This window comes from Rana temporaria, chromosome 4 (assembly GCF_905171775.1).
Source record: "Rana temporaria chromosome 4, aRanTem1.1, whole genome shotgun sequence".
Taxonomy (NCBI): domain Eukaryota; kingdom Metazoa; phylum Chordata; class Amphibia; order Anura; family Ranidae; genus Rana; species Rana temporaria.
Window position 1 is genome coordinate 204,442,207 of NC_053492.1, and position 15,821 is coordinate 204,458,027.

The following is a 15,821-nucleotide window of genomic DNA, read 5'->3' on the forward strand; positions in this document are numbered from 1 at the left end:
GATTCATTACACACAACTGAAGTAGTTCAAGCCTTTTATTGTTTTAATATTGAGGATTTTGGCATACAGCTCATGAAAACCCCAAATTCCTATCTCAAAAAATTAGCATATCATGAAAAGGTTCTCTAAAAGAGCTCTTAACCTAATCATCTGAATCAACTAATTAACTCTAAACACCTGCAAAAGATTCCTGAGGCTTTTAAAAACTCCCAGCCTGGTTCATTACTCCAAACCGCAATCATGGGTAAGACTGCCGACCTGACTGCTGTCCAGAAGGCCATCATTGACACCCTCAAGCAAGAGGGTAAGACACAGAAAGAAATTTCTGAACGAATAGGCTGTTCCCAGAGTGCTGTATCAAGGCACCTCAGTGGGAAGTCTGTGGGAAGGAAAAAGTGTAGCAGAAAACGCTGCACAACGAGAAGAGGTGACCGGACCCTGAGGAAGATTGTGGAGAAGGACCGATTCCAGACCTTGGGGGACCTGCGGAAGCAGTGGACTGAGTCTGGAGTAGAAACATCCAGAGCCACCGTGTACAGGCGTGTGCAGGAAATGGGCTACAGGTGCCGCATTCCCCAGGTCAAGCCACTTTTGAACCAGAAACAGCGGCAGAAGCGCCTGACCTGGGCTACACAGAAGCAACACTGGACTGTTGCTCAGTGGTCCAAAGTACTTTTTTCGGATGAAAGCAAATTTTGCATGTCATTCGGTAATCAAGGTGCCAGAGTCTGGAGGAAGACTGGGGAGAGGGAAATGCCAAAATGCCTGAAGTCCAGTGTCAAGTACCCACAGTCAGTGATGGTCTGGGGTGCCATGTCAGCTGCTGGTGTTGGTCCACTGTGTTTTATCAAGGGCAGGGTGAATGCAGCTAGCTATCAGGAGATTTTGGAGCACTTCATGCTTCCATCTGCTGAAAAGCTTTATGGAGATGAAGATTTCATTTTTCAGCATGACCTGGCACCTGCTCACAGTGCCAAAACCACTGGTAAATGGTTTACTGACCATGGTATTACTGTGCTCAATTGGCCTGCCAACTCTCCTGACCTGAACCCCATAGAGAATCTGTGGGATATTGGGAAGAGAAAGTTGAGAGACGCAATACCCAACACTCTGGATGAGCTTAAGGCCGCTACCGAAGCATCCTGGGCCTCCATAACACCTCAGCAGTGCCACAGGCTGATTGCCTCCATGCCACGCCGCATTGAAGCAGTCGTTTCTGCAAAAGGATTCCCGACCAAGTATTGAGTGCATAACTGAACATAATTATTTGAAGGTTGACTTTTTTTTTATTAAAAACACTTTTCTTTTATTGGTCGGATGAAATATGCTATTTTTTTGAGATAGGAATTTTGGGTTTTCATGAGCTGTATGCCAAAATCATCAATATTAAAACAATAAAAGGCTTGAACTACTTCAGTTGTGTGTAATGAATCTAAAATATATGAAAGTCTAATGTTTATCAGTACATTACAGAAAATAATGAACTTCATCACAATATGCAAATTTTTTGAGAACCACCTGTATTTTGCGTTTATATACATTTGGTGCTCTTCACTGTCACTTATCTGTGTAGCAGTTATATGCACTTGTTTAACATATATTTTATTAGAATATTTCCATTTCATATTTCAATAAGCACCTGGACTTTTTCTATATACACTCTAAATGTTACTTTAGCGCGACTATTTCCTTTGCACAGTTGTTTCCACATGATTATCACATGTTTTATGTCGCAGTTTATTATTCACTTAGTTTAATTTTGACATATAAGCACCACTAGCGCAGTATTTACCTTTTTCCTTACGCAGCGATTAAATCTTAAATATTGGTTTATTGAGTAACATATTATTCTTCATTTATAAAGAACCCTACAGTAATTTCTTATACTTACCTTCCAGACATGAAGTCCAATAGCATACAGGAGAGTACTTTTTGAAATCATACTTCTTGACTGGTTTCTGCGTGTACCATCGGCAGATGATATTTCACTTTGTGGCCTTTGCATAAGTGCTAGATACACCTCACTTTGCTCCCTAACAACCAACCAGAATTTAGGGTTGTCAGTAAAACTGACATTATTACGGGATCCACCTGCAGTCTGACCTTTGACCCAGGAACCATACAACTGTTGAGCGTGGGGCAATGGACAATCTGTAACACAAGAAATTAACATGTAGGTACCATAGAACAAATACATTGATTGCTGATTATGATACATCCAATGTATTAAAAACATCATTACTAATGTCAGTCATTGTTTTTAAAACATGTAAGTTTCCTTGTTCACTCTCCTTGGAATACAAGGGAAAGGCCGCTAAAGAAAAAGCATACTAATGGGGAAACGTGGGGTGGGTGAGTAAGGCAAATTCAGTCTAGAATACTCATCTAGTACCTTCTGTAAAAAAAAAAAAAAAAAAAAGAGGAAGAATACTCATCTAGTGCCTGTTTTTGGTGACACGCAAAATTAAAAAATTCCAACATGTGAAATCAATTATTGAGACCCTATTACTATTTGGTGAAAACTGCAACTGTGCTACAGGTCTGTGTTCTCCACTGCAATAAGATTTCACAGAGCTCTTCATATACAGGCTGGGTAAATGTACTTTGTGTGCTGTGCAACATGTCCCTTTTCTGCTTGATGTATTAGCAGTCGGTTTCACACTTCCAAAGTAGACTTGACTCACTGGTGACTGCATGAAATATCTTAGTGCTACATTATGAAAAAGCAAGAAGTCTTAAGAAGATGATTTTAGGACTACTAATCCCGTATTACAACCAATTCAGCAAAAGGTGTCCACAGATCACCAACAAATGTGAATGGGGTGGATTCATCGGCTATGCCTGTAAAAAAATAGTAGGTAGTCTGTTTCTTGCATGCCAAGGTTTCATTTTCACTGGAATGTTCTTTAAAGTGATTCTAAACCTTGTTTGTTTTTAATAAGCAGCAAGTTATACTTAGCTGCTCTATACCAGTGTTTCCCAACTCCAGTCCTCAAGGCACACCAACAGGTCATGTTTTCAGGATTTCCCTCAGATGAAACGGCTGTGGTAATTACTAAGGCAGTGAAACTGATCAAATCACCTGTGCAAAATAATTGAAAGCCTGAAAACATGACCTGTTGGTGTGCCTTGAGGACTGGAGTTGGGAAACACTGCTCTATACAATAGTTTTGTACAGTGCAGCTCCGAATCTCTTCTTCTGGGGTCCCCAGCCAGAATTCCTGGCTCCTCCTCTTCGGCAAAGGCTGGTGACATCACCCGTAACCCTTCCCCTTGGTTTACTTTGGCGGTGGGGCAAATTACAACTCCTTCTCCAGCTTTATAAAGTAAAGTAAATTAAAAAAGGGAGCCGGCAACTACATTTAAATCCGGTGATGACAGTCAGCGCCGGCAAGTGAGGGAGCCTGTCTGTTCACACTGTGCCCTCACTATATACACTGCTCCTCTCCTGCCTCTCTCCTTGCACACATAGCCACCTTCCTTGTCGCACACGACATACGGAACACTCGTGTGAAAGGAGCCTATTGGGTTCCCCCAGTAAGAGAAAGAAGGTTACACCACAATATGTGGCTATCACTATGAGGACAATACAGCCTGCAAACTGCTTTCCAGCATATCTGCACAATGGACATTCTATAATCACATTAACTCACCTGTCCAAATGCTTTGTATGTGCTCTATCTCATCCATGGGAAACGCCATAATAACTTCATTAAACTCTTGCAGAAATTCTTCTTTCTCTACCCAGAACTCCCCATCTTGAAGACCATAAAGAAACTTATCACTTTCGGACTTGTCCATTAAGGCCCATTTATCACCTCTGAAGAAAAAAAGCAGAGTAAAACTTACTTTTTCATAAACCAAATGTTATGATACAAACAGTAAACAGTAAAGTGTAAGTTTAATACACAAGTCCTCACAGCTAAATAGCCATAGGATGCAGCTACACAAAGCCTACAGCACTCTGGTCACAGCAGAGGTATGGTGGCTTTATTCTCTGTCAAAATCTGTCTGTACTTCATATTTTAACACATTATTAAACTATGCAAACAAAATGACTGACTTTATAGGTTACAATCTGTCACAGATTGAGAATCCCTTCCTACTAGGAGCAGAATCAGGAGAGAAGACTTAGCTTTAGCAGCTGAGAAAACTGTGGAGTAAACCCAGAGAGCTCAGTGTGCCCACTCACTTAGTGATGATACAAGTCCTGAGAAGAACCAAGGCGCAGAGTCCACAGTACCGCCTTGTCTCCACCAGAGCTTCTAGGGGGTGGAGATGTCATGATGCAATTGACACCCAGATTACAGTCCTCTGACACACTCAAGAAGGCTGCAACTGACAGCAGCTTGTAGCGCCAGTGGACTGGATTGACTTGACAGTAGGTAACGCATAAGTGTTATTACCTACAGAAGTGTTAGGGCCTGTTCACACCACCACACAGGTACATTCTGTCATCTTTAGACGTGTATGGGTGCCATTGTTGTTGGCACTCCCATGCATCTGGCAAACACAGGTGCATTCTTGGCCACCAAATCGCAAGGAAACACAGTACTAAGTGGTCTGGTGTGGTTTAAAAAAATTGTTCTGCCATACTTTTTGCGCTTTTCCACACTGGAATGAACATGCACAGGGTCATCAAAGCAGGATACTGGGGAACACTGGGATCACATGGCTGGATGAAGGCTGTGAAAACACTGGGAGCGCAGGGCTGGAATCACCAACAACGCAGACACGCTGGGGATCATTGAAAGTGCACAGGAGCTGGGTACAGACTGGGCAGGCAATTTAAATAATGGAAATAACACTGGGAGGCAGAGGAAACCACTTGAAAAGTCGCAAGGGACCACAGGGTGTCCAGCTACTAACATGAGAAATGCAGAGAAATGTGCACCCAGCCCCTTTAAGCCTGGCCATGGATTTGCTGATCTGCTGTCAGAAAATGATTGGCTGCATGCAAGTGGCCTCACACAAGTGAAAAACATGATGCTGGACCATAAACAGGCGAGTATAATACAGCTTCTGCTTACTTGAAAAAAAAAAAAAAGTGTTCAAAAAACATAATTCCTTAATAAAAATTTGCAATTTCTACTTACTTCCTCCCCCACGCTCCACTCCAGCGGCTTCGCCCCCAAGGATTATGCACACATAATAAAATCAACTCATGTCCATACTTTGTGACTCCAGCCTTGATGTCTGTGATTGTAAAGGCATGAAATTCACCCAGATCTCCAGCACCTAAAATACATTTAGATTGAGATATTGGCATATTAAAATTTACAAACGAAAGAATGGGATTGTTGTTCATTGTAAAATCCTTTTCCTGAACTTCAATGAAGGACACAGAAAGTATTTTATCTTTGGGTTATACTGCTGCCTACTGGAGGAATGGACACTCTTAACCTAAAAACTGTAGGCTCAGAAGCTGGTATCAAATGATGCCACAATCTTCACCAGCCACCCCCTGCTCAGTGTGACTGTAAATGATAGTGTGTACCATGTGCGACAATCATATATTCAGTGTCCATTTTAAGCAGCATGTAAAGAAAGTACAATGAATATTATGCACTGCAGGGCAGTGAGCAGTAAGAAATGGTAGTGAAGAGCTGTAGAGTGTGTGGCATGTAGCAGAATAAAATAATAGGGCAGTATGTAGTAGTAGAGAAGCACAAGGCCATGCACAGTACATAGTGGCAGTTCAAAGCAAGCAGTGAAATGTGTTCTGGCAATGGTAGGATAGCAAGCAGTATGTAGTAGTAGGGCAGAGCAGTGGGGAGTGGTGGGTCAAGTCAGTGGGCAGTATGTAGTGGCTGGGAAGTGGACAGTAGGCAAAAGGAATCATGTAGTGGTAAGATGGCAAATAGCATGTAGTGGGCAGAACAATAAGCAGTGGCAGGGCAGTATGTAGTTGCAGCACAGTGTGGAGTGGCAAGTCAGTGGACAGTGTGCAATGGCAGTGGAGAGTGAACAGTGCAAAGCAAAGCAGTGTGGAGTGAAAGTGTGGGGCAGTGGGAATCAAGTGGCAGAGCATTGTGCAGAAGTTAAGCCTGGTACACACTCAGCGAAATGAAAAAACCTGGAGGAGCTCGGGAGGAGTTTGTTGTACTAAAAATGCAATGTTCCCCGCTGAACTTTTGTGTTCCGACAGGGGGACCCACAATTTTCCACCGACCAGTACACGTCTGATGACCTGGTTAACAAAATTCCCAGTTTTCGTATATACACACACACACACACACACACACACGCATCCCCTATTTATATCCTTGTATGTGCGGGAACCTGTGTACCCGGTGCCACCATGTTTGGCCTTGATGTGCTTGGCGGTGCATCTATTGGAGCATGCTATTGCTGCATATATTTATTTTATACCTATAAGGATTCTATAAATATGCATCCATCTCTTCCCCTGAAGAAAGAAACATAAATTTCCAAAGGTTTCTCAGTGAACATCCACAAGAATTTTGGCTCTTCACCATATCAGGGCAAACGTGACGTTCTAATTGATCCAAGCTTTAGGGTGCTCCAAGTATATGTATCTTTGGTGTCCTCGTGTAATGGATTTAACGATTTGATGTAGTTTAGACCATATGGTCAAACTTATTTTATCAATTCTAATAACATTTTGCATACTTTTTAAAACTTTTGTTATATATCTTTACTATTTTACACAATCTGCCTTAAAAGTACCAATTGGGGTCATAATTTTGGACAATTCTGACAAGGGACTGCCCCTCTGCCAGAGCACATCGGTCAGCCTTTGTAGCCATTAGCTGCCAGCACTGATCAGATACCAATTGGATGCCGGTTTTCCAGGATGCCTGCTTAACAGAAGCCGTCTTCTGTCAGACAGGCCGACGTACACACAGGGTAAATGTCGGTCAGTTTCTGTTGAACCAGCTGATACTGCCTGATATTTGGCCCATGTGTACCAGGCTTTAGTCAACCATCTGTCTGAGCAGGGAGGAGGAGGTAGCCACATCTTAGCCCGCCTTCCCCAGAGAGGAAGCAGAACTCAGAGATAGCCCACTGACTGCCAGCCACAGAGTGCATCTTATAGTGCACCGACAGGGAGGAGATGTACAGGAGACCAAGAAAACTGCATTCTGGGAGAGGCGAGAGCCATGGGCAGCCCCTGCTGTGTCTTGGCCCCCCCGCTAACTTGATGGGGTCTGGGCCCGGCACAAGAGGACTGGCTGTTACCCCCTATCAGCATCCCTGCCTGGTAGTAAATATATAAGAACAGATCAGGTGGTAGCCCAACACTGGAAAAACCTATGCAATGCCAAAGGATTGAACACTCACATAGTGAAGTATGTCTTGACAGGAAAAGGAGTAAATTATTCTAGGACCATAAGCTTGCAGCTAGTCTACTTGAATAACCCGGAATGGTAGAGAAAAAATAAATAAAAATAAAATCACCCTACAAATCCAGGGAGACCAAAGGGGAAGAATATGTAGCCATGAGGCAGTCTGAACCATAGTCAAGCAAGAAAGAAAGAAAGCTATTCTCAAAGAACTGGTGAAAAGACAGGGGAAGTTAACCACTTAACCCCCGGACCATATTGTTGGTCAAAGACCAGAGCACTTTTTGCGATTCAGCACTGCGTCGCTTTAACTGACAATTGCGCGGTCGTGCGACGTGGCTCCCAAACAAAATTGGCGTCCTTTCCCCACAAATAGAGCTTTTTTTTGGTGGTATTTGATCACCTCTGCGGTTTTTAGTTTTTGTGCTAGAAAACAAAAATAGAGACAATTTTGAAAAAAAATAATATTTTTTACTTTTTGTTATAATAAATATTTCCCAAAAATATATAAAAAAAAAATTTTTTCCTCAGTTTAGGCCGATACGTATTCTTCTACATATTTTTCATAAAAAAAAAAAAAAAAATCGCAATAAGCGTTTATTGACTGGTTTGCGCAAAAGTTATAGCGTTTACAAAATAGGGGGTATTTTTATTAATATTTTTTTTTACTAGTAATAGCGGCGATCTGCGTTTTGTTTTCTGTACTGTGACATTATGGCGGACACTTCGGACACTTTTGACACATTTTTGTGACCATTGGCATTTTTATAGCGATCAGTGCTATAAAAATGCATTGGATTACTATAAAAATGCCACTGGCAGTGAAGGGGTTAACACTAGGGGGCGGAGAAGGGGTCAAGTATGTTCCCTGGGTGTGTTCTAACTGTAGGGGGAGTGGCCTCACTAGGGGAAATGACTGATCTTCTGTTCATACATTGTATGAACAGAAGATCAGCATTTCTCTCCCTGACAGGACCGGGAATTGTGTGTTTACACACACAGCTCCCGTTCCTCGCTCTGTAACGAGCGATCGCGTGTGCCCGGCGGCGATCGCGCCCGCCGGGCACGCGCACGGGAGTCGGGGGGCCCCTAGTGGCCTGCGTGAGAGCCGACGTTATATTACGTGCTCTCGTGCAGGGGAGCCGACCTGCCGCCGTAAAACTTAGCAGCTGGTCGGCAAGCGGTTAAGAATGATGACCTGTTAAGAGAAATATCTGAAATCTACCCTAGTTCAGGAAAAAAAAAAAAAAGACATAGACCTCAACTCTGTTCCCATTACATTAATTAAAATGAAATGGCATTCTGTCCACAGATGGCTATCAGGTAAGATACTGACCCCACAGAGGCGATGACTACCAGGAAAAGAACATTTAATGATGAACAAAATTACCTCAAAAAGGAGTCCAAACAGCAGTTCCTGATCTCACGGAGTCATAGGGGACAAAGGAAACAGAACAAAAAAAGCCATTGATGTAAATGCTTGTGTAACTGCAGTGTGAGCTGGATTTTTGCTTCACTTTGTGAGTACATCTAAATCTGCTTGTACATCTAACACTATCCTCCCCCAGACTGAGGTGTGTCATTGGCTAGATCACCAGGTAAAAATAGAGAGGGAAAAAAAGAAGAAAACTAACAAACAGAGCCACCACATCTACAGTGAGGGAAAAAAGTATTTCATCCCCTGCTGAGTTTGTACATTTGCCTACGGACAAAGAAATTATCAGTTTATAATTTTAGGAGGTAGGTCTTTTTTTTTTTTTATAAGAAGAGACAGAACAAAAATATCCAGAAAAATGCATTTCAAAAAAGTTATAAATTGATTTGTAATTTAAACCGCTTCCCGCCCGCACAACATCATATGACGTTGCAGATTTTGAGTGAGGATATCTGAATGATGCCTGCAGATACAGACATCATTCAAACATCTTGTTTTACAGCCGACGATTCCATGAACCGTAAAAACAATCATAGCGGCTGTTCAGCCAATTGATGATAGCGGCCGTTTACCACGTGATCGCTCCGTCAAATGACGGAGCGATCACTTGTAAACAAACCGGCGTCATGTGATGACGCCGGTTCCTCCCTCTCCTCTCTGTACCGATCGGTACAGTGTGAGAGGAGAGGGGGGAGAGCGGAAGCAGCAGTAGCTGCTGTGGGCTGGATCTGTGACAAATGCAGTCACAGATACAGCCATCCCTCCCTGCGCAATACTCTGCAATACCCCCCATACTCTGCAATACCCCCCATACTCTGCAATACCTGCTAATATGACAGAAACGAGAATTTTTTTTATTTATTTATTTTTTTACAGAATTTTCAGTGTTTTTTTCTTTTATAGCGCAAAAAATAAAAAAACGCAGAGGTGATCAAATACCACCAAAAGAAAGCTCTATTTGTGGGAAAAAAAGGACAAAAAGATGGGCACAATGTTGTATGACTGAGTTATTGTCATTCAAATTGTGAGAGCACCGAAAGCTGAAAATTGGTCTGGTTAGGAAGGGGGGTTTAAGTGCCCAGTGGTCAAGTGGTTAAAGTGGATCTTCGCTGTATTTGAGCACAACAAACCAAAAACTCTATTTAATTCATTTTTAATATTCAAAGCAAACCCCCCCATCCATCCATGTCTACGTGATTTATTTTGCTGATAAATCACTTTAAAAAACAACCCCTAACATTTCTGGCCATGGACATCTTGAATAAGGGGAAATTATTCATGTAGTATTTCCTTCCTGGAATCTATCTGCCCTTAGCTCAAGCATGCATGCATGCAAGTTTAAAACAAGTAAATATGATATACTTTCCCAACCATTTAATTATGCTTGAAGTATAAGGATTAAAAATAATCAATGTTGATTGGGAGAGTGAAGTTCCACTTTAAGGGCCAGTTCACACCACATGCAGTTCAGTTTTCTGCATAGAAAAAAGCATGGATAGTAAGTTATATGGTTTTCAATGGCATAGTTCACACCAGTATGGTCAGGTCCAGTGAAAAAAAAGTACATGCTGAATTTTGTTTGCACTGGACTGTACTGGAACGAGATAAAATGCATCAAAAATGCACCTAAAACGCAACAATGTCCTGGAGCACACATGTCCTTATTTAAGGTTAGGAAGAAGAAAAAAATGCACCAAAAAACATCAAAAACACACATGCAGAAAAGCATCCGGGCTGCGTTTCTATGGTGTGAACTGGCCCTAAAGGCACCAAAAAAGTAAGAATGCAGTAAACCACTTCATAGATTTCTCTTCTACCTTCTTTACTGTGGAGCACAGAACAACTTATTGCACAACGATCCTTCAGGTCCAACATTCTGCAAAGCATTTTCTTCTGGGCGCTGTCCTCCACATCTTCTAAGGACCACCTTTCTACCAATCCGCCCGTCAGATCTACCAAAGCATCAACAACCTGACCTGCCCACAGGGACTCATAGGAGCCATGTAACCTGCCAATACATAAAACAAACATCCAAAATAAAGCGTGCTTGTTAAATGTGTGCAAAGTACATGTGTAAAGTTGATCTATATCGCAAGTGAAGCCCTTTCTTTTTTTTTCATTTTTTCAGCCCTTTCTAAGAGACTATATTGCACCAGATACAAATGACTTTTCAGCCCAAACAACCCTGCCTAGGATTGTATAGGTCTTTGGTTTAACACGTCACCTGGAATTTGTCCAAAAAAAGGTCACTTGAGAACAACTTACTCAATTTGTCCGCCAGCAATTGATGGTTGAGGCTTGTTACTACTAATGTCATTCACTTTTCTGAAGCAAACTAAGTTGGGGTGCTGTGGAGACTATTTATCACCACAAAATACACAGTAGAATGCTGGGATAGCCATGGGGAGTTCTCAGTTCCCTGTTCTAGGGTTGCGCCGATTCTGTTTGTTTTTTTTGCCGATGAATAGGAGGACTAATACCTTCAGTGCGATTTGAGCAATTCCTGTCTGAATCGCATGCGATTTCCCACACCACTCTTGTGTGAACCAAGGCTTAAGTTACTATGACAAGCCTGGGTTCACACAAGAGTGGTGGGGGGAAGTTGCATATGATTCAAACAAAAATTGCACTGCATTCCTGTTCAAATTGCATGTGTTTCTTAGCATTGCGATTTGAGCCTATTCATTTTGTATGAGCTCAAATCACACTGCAAAGGTATCGGTTTTAGGTATCGGTGCAATTGCACGAGTACCAGTACTTATGCAAATGCTCAGTACTGGCACAGAAAACTGGTATCAGTGCAACCCTACCCTGCGCTGTTGCTAGATGTTCCAAAGGAGGTTCTCAAATTGTATATTTATACTTAAAGGTGACTTTTACCAATAAAAGTGCATGAGCTGCCACTTCTGCCCTCCCTGTCAATAAATGCTAGTTGCCTGGATGCCCTGTCGACCCAATGGCTTTCCTACTTTCAGAGGTACTGACTCAAAACAAGTATGCATACCAAAAGTTATTACTTCACTTAAAGACAACAGCACAAGGGGAACACATCACACTGAGGCTGGGTGCACACCAACGCCGCATGCGGCTCCCAGTAGGGGTCCGGTGTGTGTGTCCTGGTTCACAGTTTCAGGTCTGATTTCAGTTAAAATTTTGGGCTGAATTCGGACCTGAAATGGACCAAAAGATGCAAAGGGCTACTGTGCAAATTCGCAGTGGAGATATGTGGATCGGCTCCATAGAGAGCTGGTCAAAATCTCCTGCTATTGCAAATTGGATGCGAGAAACCCGCACCCAATCCGCAAAAAACCTGCACCCTCAAGGCAAGGCAAGGAATGTCCCTTAATTTTTTATTTCCTTTTTTTGGTCGGTAAACTTAAAGTAAAAATTCACAGAAGAGGGGCAAGTTCCGCTCTTTCTCCTCCTCCCCCCTACTCCTTCACATTTGGTACTTTTGGGGGGGGGCGGATACCTGCTGTGGCGATCCAAACGAAAATTCGTCCCCCCTTATTCACCTGGAGCCTTCTGGGACACGTCAAAGACACGTCAGAAAGCTGTGGGACAAGCTGCAGCACACGCAGAGAGCACAAGAAGTTATCAATTCACAAGATATATTTGTCCATATCAACAGGTATTTGGACTTCTAAAACAGATATAATAATAATGGATTCATTGGTAGCAAAAGGAAGCAAATGAGAGTTCATTATGTTATCTAGACATTTCATAAAACAGCACTGCCAGGATTTCTCTGCTACCTTGGAAGAACTGCAGCTTGACAAAGGCCAGCCTAATCCTTTGATTAGATATTAAAAGGTGGATCAACCCACAGGTGAGAGGAAACTAGCTATACATTTTCTCTTGTTCAACCTACAAGCTAAAAAGGGGAAAAAATGAAGTAACACCCCCTTCCACATTAAACAATGTGAATTGCGGAATCTCCACTGCCGACTGATGCATTGAGCAGCCCCAGCACCCACAGCTGCCTAAACACAGTGGTGCTGCCGAATACTGACAGAATATAAAAAGATTCAGTCTCTGTTCGGCCCATGATTTGCTACCTGGCTCAGTCAATTTTTAAAACTTATTTTGTTGAGCAGGGTGGTGCTTGCAGGTCCACCCGTGGCTTGAATTTCAGTCGATCTGGCAATATGCCAAATTTCCAGTTGTCTATGCTCACCCATCTTACATCCCCATCACGGTGCGTCCCTACATCAGGTATCCCCAGCACAGTGCTTTTGTACCTTTTAGAGCCAGGCGTGGAAAGGGTGGGAGCTGACAGGAGGAGCCAACTGCAGGTGTGGACAAATTCCACTACCATCCTCCTGTACTGGAGGTGTGGCAGGCATGTGACATAGTTATTAGGATGCCAGGGGTTCTAACAACCAATCACTGAGGAGCAAGAGGAGACCTCTGCTGGGGACTGGCAGTCCAGATAGAACTGTCACTCAGTCTGGACCATTTAAGGATACCTACTGTATAACATTTATCTATAACTTCACCTTTAGAAAATTAGTAATCACAAATCAGATCAGAAAAGCAAGAAGACAGATGACATACTTGGCATAAGCTTTCTCCAAGAGTGGAAGCCAGAAGACTCCCTGATCTTGACAATGGGAGAAGCAGAGCTTTTGTCCCAAGCATGGTAAGCAGTCATCGATGGTCACCTCCACCCAACGTCCAAATCTCCAAAATCGGCAAGTAAAACGTCCGGTGTATCCAGGTTCATTCCATGTACACTGTCCTCTGGGAAACACCTTTGGGAAAAAAAGGACCATAAAGCATAGTCTGGAAAGGGAACATATGAGGTACATATTTAAACTACCCTGGTACTAGAGCAATTTTTTGTAAAAATCTGCATTTTTGCCTATAAGGGCCGGTTCACACTAAATCTTGTGTGGCAGCAGGGGGTAAAGGTTAAAAAAAAAAAAAGTTTTATTTTATTAAACTTTTTACATTTAATGTTATTTTCTTTTAATCACATATAGTTTTGAGCACAAGCGGCAAAGGATTTTTGAAAATTGCATTGGAAGATTGACTTTGGTGTTGGGAATTTATCACACTGGACTATATAATGACTTATATTTGTATTACATTACTTGTGTTACTGTACGGTCACGTCACTTTTATCATTATTTAGAACCAAGCGCCATACCTTTATGGCATTTGGGAACGTTGCATGTTCTACTCTAAAAATAGGATGTCAATCCTTTAAAACAGGGCTCGACAAATCCCGGTCGCCATGGCGACTAGAAATAGCCTCCTGGTGACTTGGCTTGAAAGGTGGGCAAAAAAAAAATGTTTTTTTTTTTGTGAAGTCCCCAGCTCTTCCTTGTGTGAGCTGGCACCATCTGGTGGTGGCTGTTGGTATTACAAGTCAAGCATTACAAGTTAAACAGCAATTCTAATGTAATTTTTCACTATTTTCACTGCCATCTTCTTCCCTCTAATTAGAACCCCCAAACATTATATATATTTTTTATCCTAACACCCTACAGAATAAAATGGCGATTGTTGCAATACTTTCAATCATGCCGCATTTGCGCAGCGGTCTTACAAGCGCACTTTTTTTAATTAAAAAATAAGACAACAGTAAAGTTATCCCCATTTTTTTTTATATTATGAAAGATAACGTTACGCCGAGTAAATTCATACCCAACATGTCACGCTTCAAAATTGCGTCCGCTCGTGGAATGCCGACAAACTTTTACCCTTTAAATTCTTCATAGGCGACGTTTAAAAAAATCTACAGGTTGCATGTTTTGAGTTAGAGGAGGTCTAGTGCTAGAATTATTGCTCTCGCTCTACCAATCGCGGCGATACCTCACATATGTGGTTTGAACACTGTTTACATATGCGGGCGCTGCTCATGTATGTGTTCGCTTCTGCGCGCAAGCTTGTCGGGACGGGGTGCGTTTTCTGGCTCCTAACTTTTTTAGCTGGCTCCTAGATTCCAAGCAAATTTGTCAAACCCTGCTTTAAAACAAAGACCTCCAGTGGTGCGCTGACACTGCTGCTGAGGCTTCCATGTTCACCTGGTCTTCCTTCCTTCTGGGTTCTCGGGCTTTAGCCATTTGCGCCCAGGAGTCATGGCCGTGGCACACAGCACTAAATATCTTCTAAATGGTGTACGTTTAGGAAATATTTACTGTACCTCGAGGAAAGCCTTAATATAGATTTTCCTGTAGGTAGAAATCAAAAGCAGACTTTACTACTGCTTTAGGCTGCGTTTACACTATTGCAAATTGGATGCCGGGCAATAGCAGGAGATTTTGACCAGTGTTCTGTCGAGAAGTGCCCCCCCCCCCCCATCGAATAGTGCCTGGGACGTCATAGCACAACAGCTGATTTGCCGATCAACTGGCCTGATCTAACCATGGCGCATGCGCACATCGTAGGAGATCAATTGGAAGTTCATCGCTCCTCCCCCTTCCCATTCAGAAAGTGCAGCATGCTTTGCGCATGTGCAGTAGGGAAGCCGCAAAGCTTTACTGCCGGCTTCCCTCTACAGGCAATGGCGGCGGCAGCACCCGAGAGCGGATCGAACTCTGTTTAAGGCCCCTTTCACATCAGCTGACCAATCAGGTGGACCCGACTGAACCTCTCTCTCATCTTCCTCTATGTGGTGGCAGATTTCATCGGACATATGTCTGCTGACACCAGCGGGGCATCCGATCTGACTAAAATCTGCTGAAAACAGACGTTTGCTAACCGTCCAGCAGGTCTGATCAAATGATAATCAGATGTAAACAGACGGCTTGTCAGTTCCCATCTGATCGTGATCCGATCAGACCTGCTGGACGGTTAGCAAACGTATCGCCATACATCTGTTTTCAGCAGATTTTAGGCAGACAATGGGAGATTCAATCTGGTCTACCTGAAAAACAGACAGGCTGACCTGATTGGTCCGCTGATGTGAAAGGGGCCCTAATACTGCCCTACAGAGGAGAGCGGGCTCTGTCCTTGTCTGCTCTGTATGGAGGAGCGGACATGGACTTGTCACCTGCCACCCTTTGGGCAACTTCTGCTAATGTTGTGCTATGGTTAGCATTGGTTTGGAGCATGATGTGTTTGTATAATAC

General features: G+C 42.8%; 1 protein-coding gene across 2 annotated transcripts in view; it reads right to left on the reverse strand.

Moving 5' to 3' along the window:
• The window catches only part of CAPN10 (calpain 10), a 36,720-nt gene that overhangs the window by 19,818 nt on the left and 1,081 nt on the right, over positions 1 to 15,821 (reverse strand). For both annotated transcript variants that reach the window (XM_040349736.1, XM_040349737.1), the window contains exons 3-7: positions 13,300 to 13,496; positions 10,560 to 10,750; positions 5,097 to 5,238; positions 3,654 to 3,820; positions 1,892 to 2,151 (exon numbers count right to left, since the gene is read on the reverse strand). In XM_040349736.1, the coding sequence (XP_040205670.1) occupies positions 1,892 to 2,151; positions 3,654 to 3,820; positions 5,097 to 5,238; positions 10,560 to 10,750; positions 13,300 to 13,496 (957 nt within the window). The remainder of the gene's footprint in view (positions 1 to 1,891; positions 2,152 to 3,653; positions 3,821 to 5,096; positions 5,239 to 10,559; positions 10,751 to 13,299; positions 13,497 to 15,821) is intronic.